General features: G+C 52.6%; 1 protein-coding gene across 2 annotated transcripts in view; it reads left to right on the top strand.

Annotated features, from left to right (window-relative positions):
* DLG5 (discs large MAGUK scaffold protein 5) overlaps positions 1-15105 on the top strand; it is a 116657-nt gene that overhangs the window by 41022 nt on the left and 60530 nt on the right. Inside the window, exon 2 of one of the 2 annotated variants that reach the window (XM_059397891.1) lies at positions 8900-8968. The exons of the other annotated variant lie outside the window; for it this stretch is intronic. Coding sequence (XP_059253874.1) covers positions 8900-8968 — 69 coding nt within the window. The remainder of the gene's footprint in view (positions 1-8899; positions 8969-15105) is intronic. 2 annotated transcript variants of the gene reach the window in all.

Here is a 15105-nt window from a genome sequence, read left to right as displayed (position 1 = left end):
TCTGTCTCTCATTCTCTGCTGCACCCACAGGACCAGGAGGTGCTTGTTGAGCATTTGGTGAATGAATGGGCTCTGTGTTCCCCGGGGCGGACATGCCTAGCAAGTGTTGGTGCCTTGCACAGAGTGCCCTCTCTCCATCTCTCTTGAGGTGTGCTGACAATGTGCCGCTCATGTGCAGGTAGGTGGTAGTGAGGACTCTGAGAAGGTCTGGGCGGGCTGGAGGGATACCAGGCACATACCGAGTGCTCCGGCTTGTTCTTTGTGACTCAGAATGAGACACCTACAGGGAAGGCCAGGGATGGATTGGAGTTGGCTGAGTCCAGGCAGAATGGTAGAAGAAGACAAAGGGGGCCTCTGATTTTTTTAAAAAGATATTTATTTATTTATTTATTTGACAGAGATCACAAGCAGGCAGAGAGGCAGGCAGAGAGAGAGAGAGGGAAGCAGGCTCCCCACTGAGCAGAGAGCCCAATATGGGGGTCCCACCCAGGACCCTGAAATCATGACCTGAGCTGAAGGCAGAGGCTTTTTTTTTTTTTTAAGATTTATTTATTTATTTGTTGGGGGCGGGGGGAGTGAACACAGGCAGACAGAATGGCAGGCAGAGGCAGAGGGAGAAGCAGACTCCCTGCTGAGCAAGGAGCCCGATGTGGGACTCGATCCCAGGATGCTGGGATCATGACCTGAGCCGAAGGCAGCTGCTTAACCAACTGAGCCACCCAGGCGTCCCCGAAGGCAGAGGCTTAACCCACTGAGCCACCCAGGCGCCCCTCCTCCATTTTTTTTTTTTTTTTAAGATTTTTATTTATTTATTACAGAGAGGGAGAGCATAAGGGGGGAGCGGCAGAGGGAGAAGCAGTCCTCCCGCTGAGCAGGGAGCGCAACTGCTGGGCTTGATCCCAGGAACCCTGGGATCTTTTTTTTTTTTTTTCCCTTAAGATTTTATTCATTTTCTTTTGTCTGAGAGAGAGAGAAAGAGAGAGAGAGAGAGAGAATAAGCAGGGGGAAGGAGGAGCAGACTTTGCTGAGCAAGGAGCCTGATGCAGGACTTGATCCTAGGGTGTTTGCCCTGTGTCTGGCTTTGTCCTTGGGCTTTTACCTCTCTTTACTCCTTTGGCCCTCATACTCATCATTCTTCCTGCTTTATAAACAAGGACATTAGGCCCAGAAAGTGGAAAGCACTTGCCCCAGTCCACACAGCGTGGGGGCCTGGCCAGAGCTGGCACTTGTGTTGATGCCCTGTGATGGTACAGGGCTGCACACTCCTGGTGGTAGTCCGTGGGGAGCAGGTAGCCTCTTCTCCCCTTACTGAGTAGCAGAGAGGTGAGTCCCAGTTGAGAGCCGGAGGGAGCTGGCAGTGCCAGGTGCCGTGCAGGGAGCTGCTTCCTGCCCATGGTGACGTATGGTGTTGGTTAGAAGTTTATTCTAGGGCAGATGTGCTGTAGCGACTTGTCCATCAGCGGCATCGTGGCGGCTTGGTGGCCCCCTGGGTGTTTGTGTTGCTCTGGTTCCCTGTTCCCTCTTGCTGTACCCTTGTTGCTACACCAGGGGCATGAGATTTCACAAGGGTCGTGGTCATGAGCTCTGGTTTGGGGGATGCTGGTCAGGCTTGGTCACATTCATTGGTGGGGAATATGCCTCTAAATAATTGTATTTTATTTTATTTTTAAAGATTTTATTTATTTGTTTGACAGAGAGAAAGAGAGAGAGAGAGAGAATGAATACAAGCAGGGGGAGTGGCAGCCAGAGGGAAAGGGAGGAGACTGACATGGGATTTGATCACAGGGTCCTGGGATCATGACCTGAGCTGAAGGCAGATCCTTAACCGTCTGAGCCACCAGGCACCCCTAGATGATTGCATTTAGTAGGAGACTCTTAACACCTGTCTCAAGCACCCCCCCAGCCCCCACCTCCAGCTATAAATGCTGACCTAGCCTCCCTCCCAGGGAGCCTACCAGACCCTGCTTGGGCCACGTCCTGGGTGCAGAATTATAACCCAGCCCAGCTGGGAAATGATAGAAAACAGGGCTTGTTTTGGGTGACAGAAATCCAGAACTGGGAGGTGTTCCCACTTGGCACCAAGTTGATGGTCCCAGTTTCACCCGCTACTCCCATCCTGGAGTTTAGCTGCTCTGACAGGGAGACAACAAAGAAAGCCTCCAGCTTTTCCCAGCTGAAGAGGGGAAGGAAGCTTTCTGACTGCTGTTTTTAATCTCTGGAAATTCAACAAACTTCCATCATCTTGTGCCTTGGGGGAGGAGAGGACCCAAAGGGCCTGACAGTGAGAGAAGGGTCTTTATTTTAATCTCATGGGTGATCAGTTCTGGGTACGCATGTCTTGTTTTCCCTACCTTTTCAGACTTCTGCTTTGGGGGGCAGTTTTGGTGGGAGATGGGGTTGGGTCACAGGCGACAGCACTGACATCTGGGAGTTTCCTCGGTCAGGGTGTCAGGTCATCAGTGCCTTATCTCCTGGTTGATTCCAGAGTCCAGTGAGAGGGGGTGAAGGAGTGAGCCTAGAGCCCCGCAGGTGTCCTTCACACTACCCCCGCACACGTCAACCCCCGCACACGTCTCACTTGCACACTTGGAGGTTAACACTCCACTTAGCTAGGAAATCAACACCCCCCTTTCACCTTTGAAAGATGGGCTACTGGTTCTTGTCATGACCTCAAAAAGGGAGAAATAAGCATCCTTACTGTGATATCTTAGCAAACTCATTATTCTTGTTCTAAACTTTGCAGAGAATACTGCAGCTGTTTCTCAGTTGGGAAGACTAATGGGGTTTTTACCTACACACCTGACACTTTGGGGGGTGGATTATGCACACTGTGGGGGGGGGGGTGTGTTCACCTGACCCAGAACAGCAGGCCTCCTGTTTGTTGCCGGCCTTCCTGTGCATGCTGGGGAGAAGGTGATTTTCCCGTCCTGAGGCAGGCACAGAGGGTGCAGGAAGCAGGACTTCCTTAACGGCTGTGCCATGTTCTGGCTGCTCAGTTCCGGGGCCGTGGTCACCCCATACCTCTCTGACATGTTGGGGCTTGTCAGCCTCCTAGTTTGGTCTGTGTCTACAGCCTTGAGCCGTATTTTTAAAGGGAAGGAAGCTGAGGCCTTGGGGAGATGTGTGGCTGCACTGAGCCTGTGATTCTGCAGGAGGGCTTCTCATTGGCAGATGGGGGGGCACCCTCCCACTACCTCCCGTGGTCCTCAGAAGCAGGGAGGTGTTCTCTGCACTGCACACAGCGCTCTTCATGCTCTTGCCTCCTTCCTCGTCTCTGCAGCTCACGGAGTTGGTGCTTGTTGGTTGAGTATGTCCATGCGCTGGGACTGGCCTCTGCCCCCAGCATGGCCATGGCTGTTGGGGTGGGCAGGAAGCAATAGTACGTGTCAGGGCCATGGAGCCATGGCTCCTCTCACCCTCTTCCCAGCTTTAGTCCCCATCTCTGGCTCAACAGTGCCATCTCAGCAATGCCTATTGAGTGTCCTCTTGGTGGGGGAAGGAGGGCAGGGAGTGGCTCTGGGGTGGGGTGGGGTGGGAATCCAGAGGGGCTGGCTCTGTTCGGAGACTTTCTGCTTGCACGGGGGGACAGGTTCTGCTTGTGTTTCTTCCAAGCTGAGTTGGCTTCTCGGGTGCTAGTCCAAGTTTACCATCCTCCAGGGCCAGCTCCAGGCTGCTTCCTCCATGAAGCTTCCGGTGACTGCCTTTCCACCTTCAGAGCCTGGTAGTAGTGTTGGGTATAGGGATCAAGATTGAAGACTTTGGGCTTAACTGGGCTTATCTTGTCCATACTCTATCAAGACCTTAAGCAAGTTTCTTAATTATCCTAACCCTTAGTTTTCCCTTCTGTAAAATGGGCCTAATGACAGCCTCAGGGTTGTTTTAGGAATTCACTGGGACAGTGCATGCCAAGTGCTTAGCACAACTTGATACTTAATAGTGCTCAGTGTCTATTAGCTGCTGTTACTATTATTATTATTATTATTATTATTACTATAAGTTGAGTACTGTATAGTCTGGCAGTGTGTCATCCTAACCTGTTTGACCTTGTCACTCTAGTACAGCTATCAATTTCAGTAATCAGAGGATTGAGAACGGCAGGGTGGGAAGGTCTGGTTTGACTACAGTGGCAGCAGCTAGCACGTAGAGCACTCGTGCCAGGTGCTGTTTCAAGCCCTTTTCATGTGAACTCTGTAGATTCCTCTATTAAGTAAGTACTCTTACTAACCCCTTTGACAGATGGGCACATGGTGTCAAGGGGGAGCTGAGTGAATAACCCAAAAGCACACAGCTGCCGTGAGACAGAGTTGGGAGTTTAGCCCAGGTAGGCTGGCACCCATGTGGGACTTCTAGTCATTATTGCCTTCCTTGACAGCCGAGTGACCCAGGCTCAGAGAGGAACACAGACTTATGCAGAGTTTCACAGCAGCTGGGTAGCCTGTTGAGCTCCTGTCTTCTTTCCCAGGCCTGGTCCAAGGGCCTTGCAGGGCTCAGGCTCATGGCAGGAACCTGACGGGCACATGCAAGCAAGGGAACTCGGAAGCCCTCGGTCATCTGTGCCCTGGCTGGGGATCCTCAGGTGTGAACAAGGAGAGGGTGCCAGGTCCAGGCTGCCTGCCTTCCCAGTGGACTCGCAGCTTGCTTTCATCCTCCTCTTCGCAGATGCTTGTGGGGGGGATGTAGGTGCTCCCAGCGATTTGGCGCTGTCTCGGATCTGTTTGGTGGGCCAGCCTCTCCTCACCCTCCTGGAGCACAGGGAGGACTCTGCGTGCTGGCTCCAGGCTGAATCAAGTCCCTTCGATGCTTCTGGTTTTCATGGGGAGGAAGCATGAGTCACGGGGCCTTTATAAGCTCCAGGTGAATGGAGGGGTGTATTAGGTGACAAGCTAAGTTTGTCTCTCTTTGGGCCCCATGGCCTGCGGACTGGGCCATTCCGTTATCGCTCGGGTGATTTTACTGGAAGTTCTTTTGAAGTGGTCTCCGTGACCCAGTGGGGCTGAGTCACAGAGTAAACACAGCAGGGGCTGGGCTCTTGGGAAGGATGCAGACAACGCGTGGGTCCCAGGGTTCCCCGGGCCTCTGTTTCAGGGCCTCTGCCATAGCTCGCACTGGCTTCCCACCTGATAACTCTGGGGAACCTTGGCACCCTGCTGCCCTGCATTTATTCTGTCTGTGGACCCCATGCCCTGGGGGCTTGTTAGAAATGCAGAGTCTCAGGCCCCCCTCATCTGCCCACATCAGAACCTGCCCTTTGCTTGGGTCCCCAGTAGTCCCAATGGCAGTAGAGGCCTTCCCTGTGTCTCTCTCTGTTTACCCGTCCATGAAAAATCTAGGCTCATGCTCTGCTCTCCTTTCCTGGAAATGTTTCCAGGTCATCTGACTTCTTCATGAGTCTTCTGAGGATCTGTGCATAGGCTTGTCTGGGTTTGTGGGAGCATCCCTAGTGGCAGTGCCTGGCTGTCCTGTGGGGGCATGGGGGAGCACGGGGAGGGAGTGGGGTCAGTGCCAGTGGGGGAGCCAGGCCGATTTCATAGCCCTCGTTAATCTGGGCCTTTCTGCCAGGTGGAGCATATGCCTTAGGTTTCAGAGCATGTGGGAAATGGGTGTCTTTGTGGAACTCCTGAGGAAATTTTGGGGGGGCTGGGAAGTGTGCACCTGTGAGATGAGACTCCTTTTGGCCTCCAGATTCAATTGTGAAACCTCAGTAGATAACGCCTGACACTTGCCCTTCAAAAACCACTGGCTTTGAAAGGACACCACGTGACTTTGGAGGAGAGTCTCTCCTCTTGCCTTTTCCCGACATCCTGACCACATAGGCTTTTTAAGACAACAATAGCAGCAGAGACAAAGCATGACCAAGACAACGTCGTCTTTGGGCCTTTTTTTCCCTCTGAATGACGTCTAAGGCCCTGGGAACATTGTAAAAACTGGGCCCTGTCCAATTTGCATCACTCCCTGCCAGCCCCCAGCTCCGAAGAGCCCTGCCAGCTGACTTGGGGGCGGAGATGCCCAGAGATGCAGATAGAGATGTCACGTCACCCCAGGTCATGCCCCAGAACCTCGGCAGGAGGACTTCAGGGACAGGGAAGAAGAACAGAATGTGTTGGTTGGCCCGTTGACTCCCCCAGCCAGGAAGGGAGATGGGCGGAGAGAGACAAGGATGTCTGCCAAGTGTAATTAACAGTGGAAACTGGCCATGGGGGAGGAAAGAGATGTCTTGATGAGGAGGGGTGCTTTACTGGAAGATCGGGCTCTGCTGATGCCTGTAGTCAGGAAGAGCGAGGCTTTCTGCAGGGAGCGTGGTGGCGCAAGCACGATCGCGCCCAGCTCAGAGATCTGGGAGGTTTGAGTGGGAGAGTTTATTTGTGCCTCCTTTTCTGAGTAGGCATCTTTCGAAAACAGTCCACCAACATACCAACTGGCTAGCCTTCCTTGTCTACATAAAGAAAAAAAATAAGAGACTGTCGATTGAGTTGAGAAAATCGGCATTGTGTTGACGTTTTTGTCCTTTGAAGATACCCACAGAGTGCCCGAATTCTACCTGACTTTATTTCACCAATCCTTATGCAATACTTACTGCCCTTCATGGTATGAGAAGAGAGATGGTTGGGGAAACTGGTGGTGCTCATTGTTTTGTTGAGACAAAAACACAGAGAGGTTGAATGGGCAGGAACATGAATCATGTAGGTGGAAACTTGAAATACAAGAGGTATTTCATTGAACATTGCGATTCATTTTCTGGTGGGATCAAGGAATTTCAGGGCTGAATGGGGTTTTCTGGTTCCTTCTCCCTTTGAGTGATGGGCAGAACCCTCCTGTGGCCTCTGGGCCAGGCCGGGCAGGGGGCCTCGGTGAAGTGAGGTGTGTGTCGAGGAGGTCCCGCCCTTCCCAGGTCTCTTGGGACCGAGCCAGGCCTGACAGTTGGGCACCCCCTGCCGCGGCCTTCTCCAGCACCCCCTGCCATGTTCTGTCCTGCTGCCCAATGCCGTTCGGCACAGATGGAGCCCTTTGACAGTCCTGTCTGAAGACAGAACATCTGTCTTCTCCCTAAGTCTTCCTCTTCAGTTCATGCAAAACATCCACAGGTTCTTCTTCTTCTTCTTTTTTGTAATTAAAGTTTTTTAGAGCCTTTTAGATTCACAGCAAAATTGAGGGGAAAGCAGAAAGAATTCCCTCCCCCACTGACCCCCTGCCTCTATACTTGTACAGCCTGGCCCACTGTCAGCACCATGCCCCGGAGTGGTACGTTTGTTATTGTCGACGAACCCGCACTGACACACTGTTGTTGCCCAGACTCTGTAGTTTACATTAGGTTTCACTTGTGGTGTTGCACATTCCAGGGGTTTGGACAAATATAGAACAGCATAACACCCACAGGTTTTTAAGAGAGTCTCAGACAATTTGATAACGAGTCCACCAGTCATGCCGGCCACTGTCCTAGTTCTCACCGTTACCAGAGTCCCTTTTCCTCGTTTTTTTCTTTTTGCTCTGGGCTGTCATCTCTTTTTCTGGGTGGGTGGGTGGGGCACACCTGCCAGCTCCCCTGCATGCTGGTACACCAGGGCTACCTGTCTGTCTGCCCTACATCTCCTCCTCCCACTCTGCTCTGGGTCTCTTGTCACCCTGGTGGTTTCCTCCCTCCCCGCCCCCATGAGTCTCCTTCTTCCTCTCCCCCACTTCATCCCTTTGAGAGGGTATGCAAGTATTAGGTAGCTAGTCAAGAGTTGAGGTGGGAGAGAAGCCTCAAATCTAGCCCCCACCTTTCTGGTTCTGGAGCCCTGGATCTCATTAGTTCTTGGCTGCTTTTCCTCCTCAGAGCCCTGAGGCTTGTTGAAAGGCTTTACTGCCAAAATCCCATCTCTAGCTCACCCTCTCTATACTCTGCTCTGCATGGCGCACACACCTCTTCCCTCCGTAGTTCTTTTGGTTCCAAGGACAAAACATTGCATTCCTGCCATTATTCTTGTTTTCTTTGACCCACCATCTCAGTTCCCAAGATAGTCTTGGGGTGGGTTCTCCCTTTTAACTTGGTGTCACCTGTAGTCACAGACAAAGCACACCATCCGGGGAAAGTGTAATCCTGAGGTGTCTTATAAGCCATCTTATAAGGGTTGAACCCCTTCCTTGTATAGGCCAGGGAGCAGAATTGCAGAAAACAAGCAACTTGCTCAGTGTGACCCAGTTACTCATGTGTGGATGAGAGCTGGTTCGGAAATGGGGTTTCTTCACCCAGAGACTATACTGATGTGAGGCGGGTAACATCCTAGCTTAGAAAACCCTCGAATTCAAACTGAACTGTGGTGCGGTTGTGTGTCCAACACCAAGGTAACAACATTAAGTGTTGGCCAAAAAAGAGGCTCCTTGGCTTTGGTGACAGTGTAATTGCTCATAATTTTATGAGTAATTTTTAATAAGGGGGCAGTCGCTGACTAAATTATGAAAGACTGAGCTTAAATATAGTCAGAACCCGAGAGCAGAACACTGGGGCAGAAAGAACAAATAGTTCGTAGATGTTTAACTTATACCCTGTTCCTCACTGCACGGAAGCCAGCATGGTACTGATAAAGATCTGCAGGAAATCCCCAGACCCTTTTTTAACCTGGGGCATGTTGCTTCCTTGCTAAGCTTTTCCCCAGAAGTCTTACGGAGAGGCAACGGACTGGCTTCGAGTTCCCTCTGTGCATGGATAGTTTCCAGGGCAGGAGGGTAGTGGAAAGGTGAGGTGGGAGGCCAGGTAGAAGTACCACGGACTAGACCCTGCTGACCACACCTGCCTGGCCCCTTAGATCCGATTTCTAGTTCCTGACTTGGTGGTATTTCTCAGTCTGGTGCTGACTGAAAACTCAGTTGGTCTGACAGTAGTTTGGAATTAGTAACAAATGGTCTGTCCTTCTGTCCCCAGGATCCACCTACAGCGTCTTGTCCATCATGCCCTCAGACTCAGAAAGCAGCAGCTCCCTCAGCAGTGTGGGTGAGTACCCCTGGGCACCCCTCCTTCCTGGAGGGCACCGGGTGGATCCGGGGCGAGAGGCTGGGTGCAAGCTGAGGTAGCCCTGAGTCTCCAGAGTGGGAAGTCGGCCTCACGTGTCAGATCATTCAAGGGGCCATCTTCTGTTGATTCCATTCACACCTTCTCCCGTCAGCAGCACATTCTTCTAATGGAGGAGGGCAGGGATCTGGTGCTGGCAGGTGCTGGGGGGGAGCTGTGTTCTACCATTCCTTCACTTTGTCAGGGTTTGGGATTTTTCAGTGTGTTTCTTGTCCCTCTGCCCCCAACCTAGTGCCTTATTACCACTGTCCATGAGAATGGCCCCTTTTGGGACTGTCTTGTAAGCAGGAACAGTCCCCTCGGCCATGTGTTGCCTTGGGGACAGGAGTAGCCCATCCATGTGTCTCCAGAAGCCCACAGCTGGTCCTGCTTTCCCTTCACTGAAAACATCCCAGCAAGAAGGTTGTCCCAATCTCCCAGCCTTCCGGCACCTCTGGGACCCATTCCTGCATCACGTGCCCTCTGTTTAACACGTGTGGCTTCTCATGTCCAATCGGACCCTGATGGATGGATACACCTTTGGTGGAGAGTCCTGGAGTGTCTGTAGTGGGAAGGGCCCCTGGAGGTCATCCAGTCCAATTATTATCCCCTGCGCATAGACAGATGGGAAAGTGGATGCTCTTATGGAGGACTCCAGACCCCATCAGGGGCAGACCTTTAATGTGTTAATTTGACGGGCACTTAGCCAGTACCCCTGCTGAGCTACAAGTGGGCTTGGAATGCATGGGGACTAGGGCACACGTGGCCCCTGTGCCTGTGGATCTTAGGGTCCACGGGGGAGATGGTTTTGTGAGTAAAGACAGTGAGCGAGCTCAGCCCGGTGGGGCTGGTGCCGGGAGGAGGGAGCACAGTGCTCTCTGGGATGTTGTAGCCAAGTGCTGACAAGGCAGAAGTGCATTCTCTCATGGCTCAGATGGCATCGGGGCAGGGTCTGTCCCGGGCCTCTGTCCTTCCTCCTGCCGGCCGGTGTGTCATCCCAGTCTCTGCCCTTGTCTTCACATGGTGCTCTCCCCCTGTGCGTGTCTGTCTGCAGATCTCCTCTTTTCAGAGGGACACCAGTCTACTCCAGGCTGACCTCATCTTCACCTGATCATCGGCAGAGACTGTATCTCCAATAAGGCACATTCACGTTTACTAGGGGGTCAGGATTTCAACAGCGAGGCCAGGCACAGGTCCCTCATCCCTGTGCAGGGTTCAGGGAGGACTCTTCTGGGACCATAGGTCAGAGCTTCTTTATTTAGCCTTTGTGCTGCCTGCTGTGGGTCCGCCGGCCAAATGGTGGGGTTGTTAGAATTTCTAACATGGGACCAGACCCCAGGAAGCCCCTGGAGTGGGGCAGTCCGGATGGGTGGAACGGCGATGTGGGCTTTAGGAAAATCGAAGCTGTTCAACCCCGAATGCACCTCTCTTGCCTCCCTCATGCTCACTCGGGAACAAGGGGCAGTGATCTGACAGAGAGCTGACAAACTCATCTCGTCGACACTTTAGGGCTTAACATGGTACCTTTCTTAGGAACGTTTGCATTAGTCTTTCCAAAGAGAGAGGTGTTACTTAAACCACACCAATTAATTGTGGAATTTCAAGCAAGAGTGTGAAGATACTTTTTATGCAGCTAGAGCTTCGCAGCTTCTGGAGGAAGCTTCATGTCAACCACCTGTTGGTTGGTTCCACACGTACCTGAAGCTGGTTCAGTCCTTGGGAAGGAGAGGTCAGCTGTGTCCCCAGATGTTGTTTGGCAAGCAGGCAGAAGGCAGTGCTGTGGACTTCCTGTTGGAGGCTGAGCCTTGGGTTTTGGTGCCCAGATCTTGAATGCTGAATGGTCTGGTTGCATCCTTTTGGGTCAGACCCTCTTCAGTTCTCCGAGACCCAAGTCTTGCTTCTTTTGTACTACTTTTTTCTTTTTCCTCATAAAGTCCATTCCAATCCCCCCCCTTTTTTTTTTAAAGATTATATTTATTTATTTGACAGAGAGAGACACAGCAAGAGAGGGAACATAAGCAGGGGGAGTGGGAGAGGGGGAAGCAGGCTTCCTGCTGAGCAGGGAGCCCGACGTGGGGCTCTATCCCAGGACCCCGGGATAATGACCTGAGCCAAAGGCAGATGCTTAACTGACTGAGCCACCCAGGTGCCCTGCTTCTTTCGTTCTTATGCCAGCAGTTGACATCATCATTGGGAAGAGTAGCCCCACAGTTCTGCAGGCTGACTTCAATGTCCTTGTGGCTGTATCAGCCAGGAGACCTTTGGCTGTAGCAATAGGAATACTTGCTCACCCTGCCTTAAACAACAAAGAAGCGTGTGTTCTCACATAATAAGAAGCCACTGAGGTTGGGCTGAGCACCCTGGGACGGGGTTCTGGGAGCCCCTGTGTGTGTCTGGCTCATGCTGATGGCGGGGTACCTGTAGCTGCAGCTCCAGCTGTCACGTCTAGATGTGACAGTGTCTGGGCCTGCAGGGTCCCTTGTAGGAGCCACTGGCCACAGGTGGCTATTTAAATTGAATGAAAATGAACTAAAATTAACGTTTCTAGTTTCAACAGTAACACTTGCTACATTTCAGGTGCTCTCTGGCTACCTGTGACTAGTGGCTTCCATACTGGACAGAACAGATGAAAGAAAATCTGTCATCACAAGGGTCCAGAAGATGAAAAGGGTCCTCTCGTGTCTCCTTATCAACAAAGCAGCCTTCCCAGAAATTTCTCGGCAGGCTGTCCTCACACTGACTGTGCTGGATCACTAGTCTGTGCCCTAAGCAGTGGCTCATGCGATGTGGTCCCTGGACCAGCAGCACTCAGGCCCTTGTTTGAGATGCCAGTTCCTGAGCTCTGCCCCATACCTGCTGCATTAGAAGCTCTGAGCATGGCGCCCGGCATCTACATTTAACAGGTTTCCTGGTCTGAGGTGGGCTGGCCTGACTTCTTCCCTGGCCAGGGTGCTGGAATGTCTGTGGCTGGCTTGGACCTGTCCCTTGGAGTGGTATGAGCTATGGGGTTAGCCATGGGGACCGCACCTCTGCCTCCTGGAGGATTCCTCCTGGCTCAGCCTCACCTGATGACAGGCGATGCTCTTCCCCTAGGCAGATGGAGACTGGCTGTTCTTGTTTGTTCACAGTCTGTCCACAGAGCTAAGGCAAGGCAGGGGCAATGTCTTACCATAAAAGCATCACCTCCCTGGGATGCCTGGGTGGCTCATTCAGTTAAGGTCTGCCTTCGGCTCAGGTCATGATCCCAGGGTCCTGGGATCGAGTCCTGCATGGGGCTTCTTGCTCAGCAGGGAGCCTGTTTCTCCCTCTGCCTACTGCTCCCCCTGCTTATGTGTACTCTCTCTCTGCAAATAAATAAATAAAATTAAAAAAAAACCAAAACACCAACAATTAATCGAAATCTCCTCCCCTTTCCCGCTATGTCTCCTTAACAAACCCCATGTGGAAAAAGAATGACAAGTTACAGTCCACATAAGGGAAAATTGGTAGAGGAAGCCTTGGGTGTTGTGTCTTCTCTGCGATAGTTGCTGCCCGGTCGGCTGCCTGGCTAGCATTAGGTCTGCAGGTGGCCTGTCCCCTTTCGGCTCTCAGCTGGACATGGCTAACAGCTCACTAAGCCTGTGCTAACCCAGATTCTGTGGACACCTTTTTCAGCAGTTTTCATCAGCTGAGCGCGTGTGGCTTCTTGGAGGCCTCCCCCAGCCCATGCAGCCCGTCCGTAGGTAACCCATCCTGTGGGTAGGCCTCAGGGATCTGCCCCGGGAGCACACATTCGTTTAAGGCAGTCGATATTTTTTTTCTCCGTTCATCCTGACCTGATTTCTCAGGTGCCTTCTATTTCTGACCTGGAACAACTGGGGACGTTGTAAGGAGAATAGACATTCTCCTTAATTCTTGGGTAGCATTTGTAAAATGAGCTTTAAATTTTATACAGATTGAGGCATCAGGAAAGGTTTCTTATTAAGCAAAGAGGTCTCTTGGCTTGTTGGCAAGAGAAGCAGCTGGAGGCCTTCCTCTATGTCCTAGGGGAGATTCCTTGAAAGTGCAGCTGCTGGTTGGCATGGGAAGTGCAGTGAGTCATCACGCAGGCGGGTTCTCACCTCGACTCCTTGGGCCTTCTGACCCTTCCTTTCCTGGGCCTTTGGGTCGGAGGCCTGTTTTCTCAGTTCCTCCAAAGAAGGGGAGCACTTCTTTTGGAGCACATGCTTAGTGCTTGGAGTGGTCGTAGAGAGCTCTGGCCCCTGACCTACAGTCCTCTGGGTGTCTCAGTCCATCCAGGCTGCCAAAACCGATCACCATCGACTGGGCCGCTGGGGAGCCACAGACATCTGTTGGTCACGGTTCTGGAGGCTGGCTGTTCAAGGTTGAGGCCAATGCCGCGTCTGGTGAGGGCCTGCTTCAGCTCCACGGATGGTGTCTTCCTCCTGTGTCGTCACGGGGAGAAGGGGGAGAGAGCTCTCTAGGTCCTTTTAGGAGGGCACTAGTTTTGCTCATGTGGGAGCCTCTCTCATGACCTAATCACTTCCTGAAGGCCCCACCTCCTAATCCCACACCTGGGGGGTTGTTGGGATTTTGGTGGGGAGACACTGGCATTCAGGCCATAGGACCAGAGAGGGAATCCAGCCGTCACTGCGCTCTGAGTAAAAATCGAAGGAAACGAACAGCCCAGGGACAGGAGCAGCTACGTCTGATGAGGGGCGTCAGAGTCCATTTCACGGAGTAGGTCGGCCTTGTGTTGGGCCTTCTAGGAATGGTGCCTCAGAAGTAGGAGCAGTGAGGAAGCAAGAGGGCAAGAGGCCAGTGCTTGCCTCTCTTGGTTCAGGTTTTTGCAGAGCAGACCCCGAGTTGAGCATCTGCTTGGAGAGCAAGTGTTTTCCATGAGAGGTGGGCATGGCTGCAGCTGCTGGGCGCCCAGTCCTGGGAGAAGCTGGGCCTCTGTCCTGTCCTGACTGACTTGGGGGGGCATCTCCCTGAGCTCCCTGGGGAAGGGGCCCTCCCTGCGTGTCATCAATGGGCAGTAGCTACGGGACAGCCAGTAAAACGAGGGGGAAGAAAGCCGCTGTCCAGCAGATGCCACTTTGGTCCAGGCCAGAGGTTCTCAAACTTGAGCGGACATCAGAATCACCTGGATGGGAGTGCTGACTGCACGTCCTGGGTTTCTGAGTTAGGAGGTCTGGCTAGGCCTGAGATATACTTTCTCTCATGTCGGTGACATTAGGTGCTTTCAGAAGCCCTGGTTCATGATGAGAGACCGTGTCTCTCCTGATGTTCTGGCTCTCCTGGGCGGGAGAGGACGGTGGCTTGGTTTTGCTTGCTGCTGCCCCTGATGACCACGTTCTGCCACTGCTTCGCTTCTCCCCTGAGAGCGGGGGCCTGGACATAGCTAGGAAGCTTAGCTGGGCATGGCCACTCCACCGAACTGCTTTTGGCCATGACCAGTGTTCTCCTCGGCTCTGGCACCATGGGCCCATAGGGCTCTGGAGCAGAGTTGTGATAAGACAGAGGGGGAGGCCTTCAGCTGACATGTGGTGGTGAGGGAGCTAAGGACAAAGGGGCTTCTGGCAGAGACTACCCAGCTGCCAAGTAGCTTGCTGAGCCTCAGCGGTCTGTGGAGGTGGCCGCACCAGCCATGGCAACTGGGAGGCAGAGCTAGGACTCATGTGGTAAAAGGGGTCTGCTCTGTCCCCCTGCCGGATTCTGCTCCTGCTCTCCCTCTCATGCCAAGACCTGGTGTAATGTCTCCAAAATCCAGGGCCTGTGCCTGCTCTCTTGGGATCTCTGAAGCACCCCCATTTTAATGCGGCCTAAGTCCCTTACCCCTTGGACCCCATCCTGGATACAAAAAGGAAGAAAGACCTCTACCTTCTCTGGTGCCTGGGTGGCTCAGTTGGTTAAGTGTCTGCCTTTGGCTCAGGTCATGATCCCAGGACCCTGTTGGGGTCTTTGCTCAGTGAGGAGCCTGATTCTGCCGATGCCTGCTGCTCCCCTTGCTTGTGCTCTCTCTCTCTGACAAATAAAATCCTAAAAGAAAAAGAAAAAAAAATCTGCTGTTTTGAGTGGCTTCCAGATTGGAAAGAGAA

The sequence above is a fragment of the Mustela nigripes genome, chromosome 4 (assembly GCF_022355385.1).
Source record: "Mustela nigripes isolate SB6536 chromosome 4, MUSNIG.SB6536, whole genome shotgun sequence".
NCBI lineage: Eukaryota > Metazoa > Chordata > Mammalia > Carnivora > Mustelidae > Mustela > Mustela nigripes.
The sequence above is the reverse complement of the archived record's forward strand: the minus strand, read 5'-3'. Positions and strand labels throughout refer to the sequence as shown.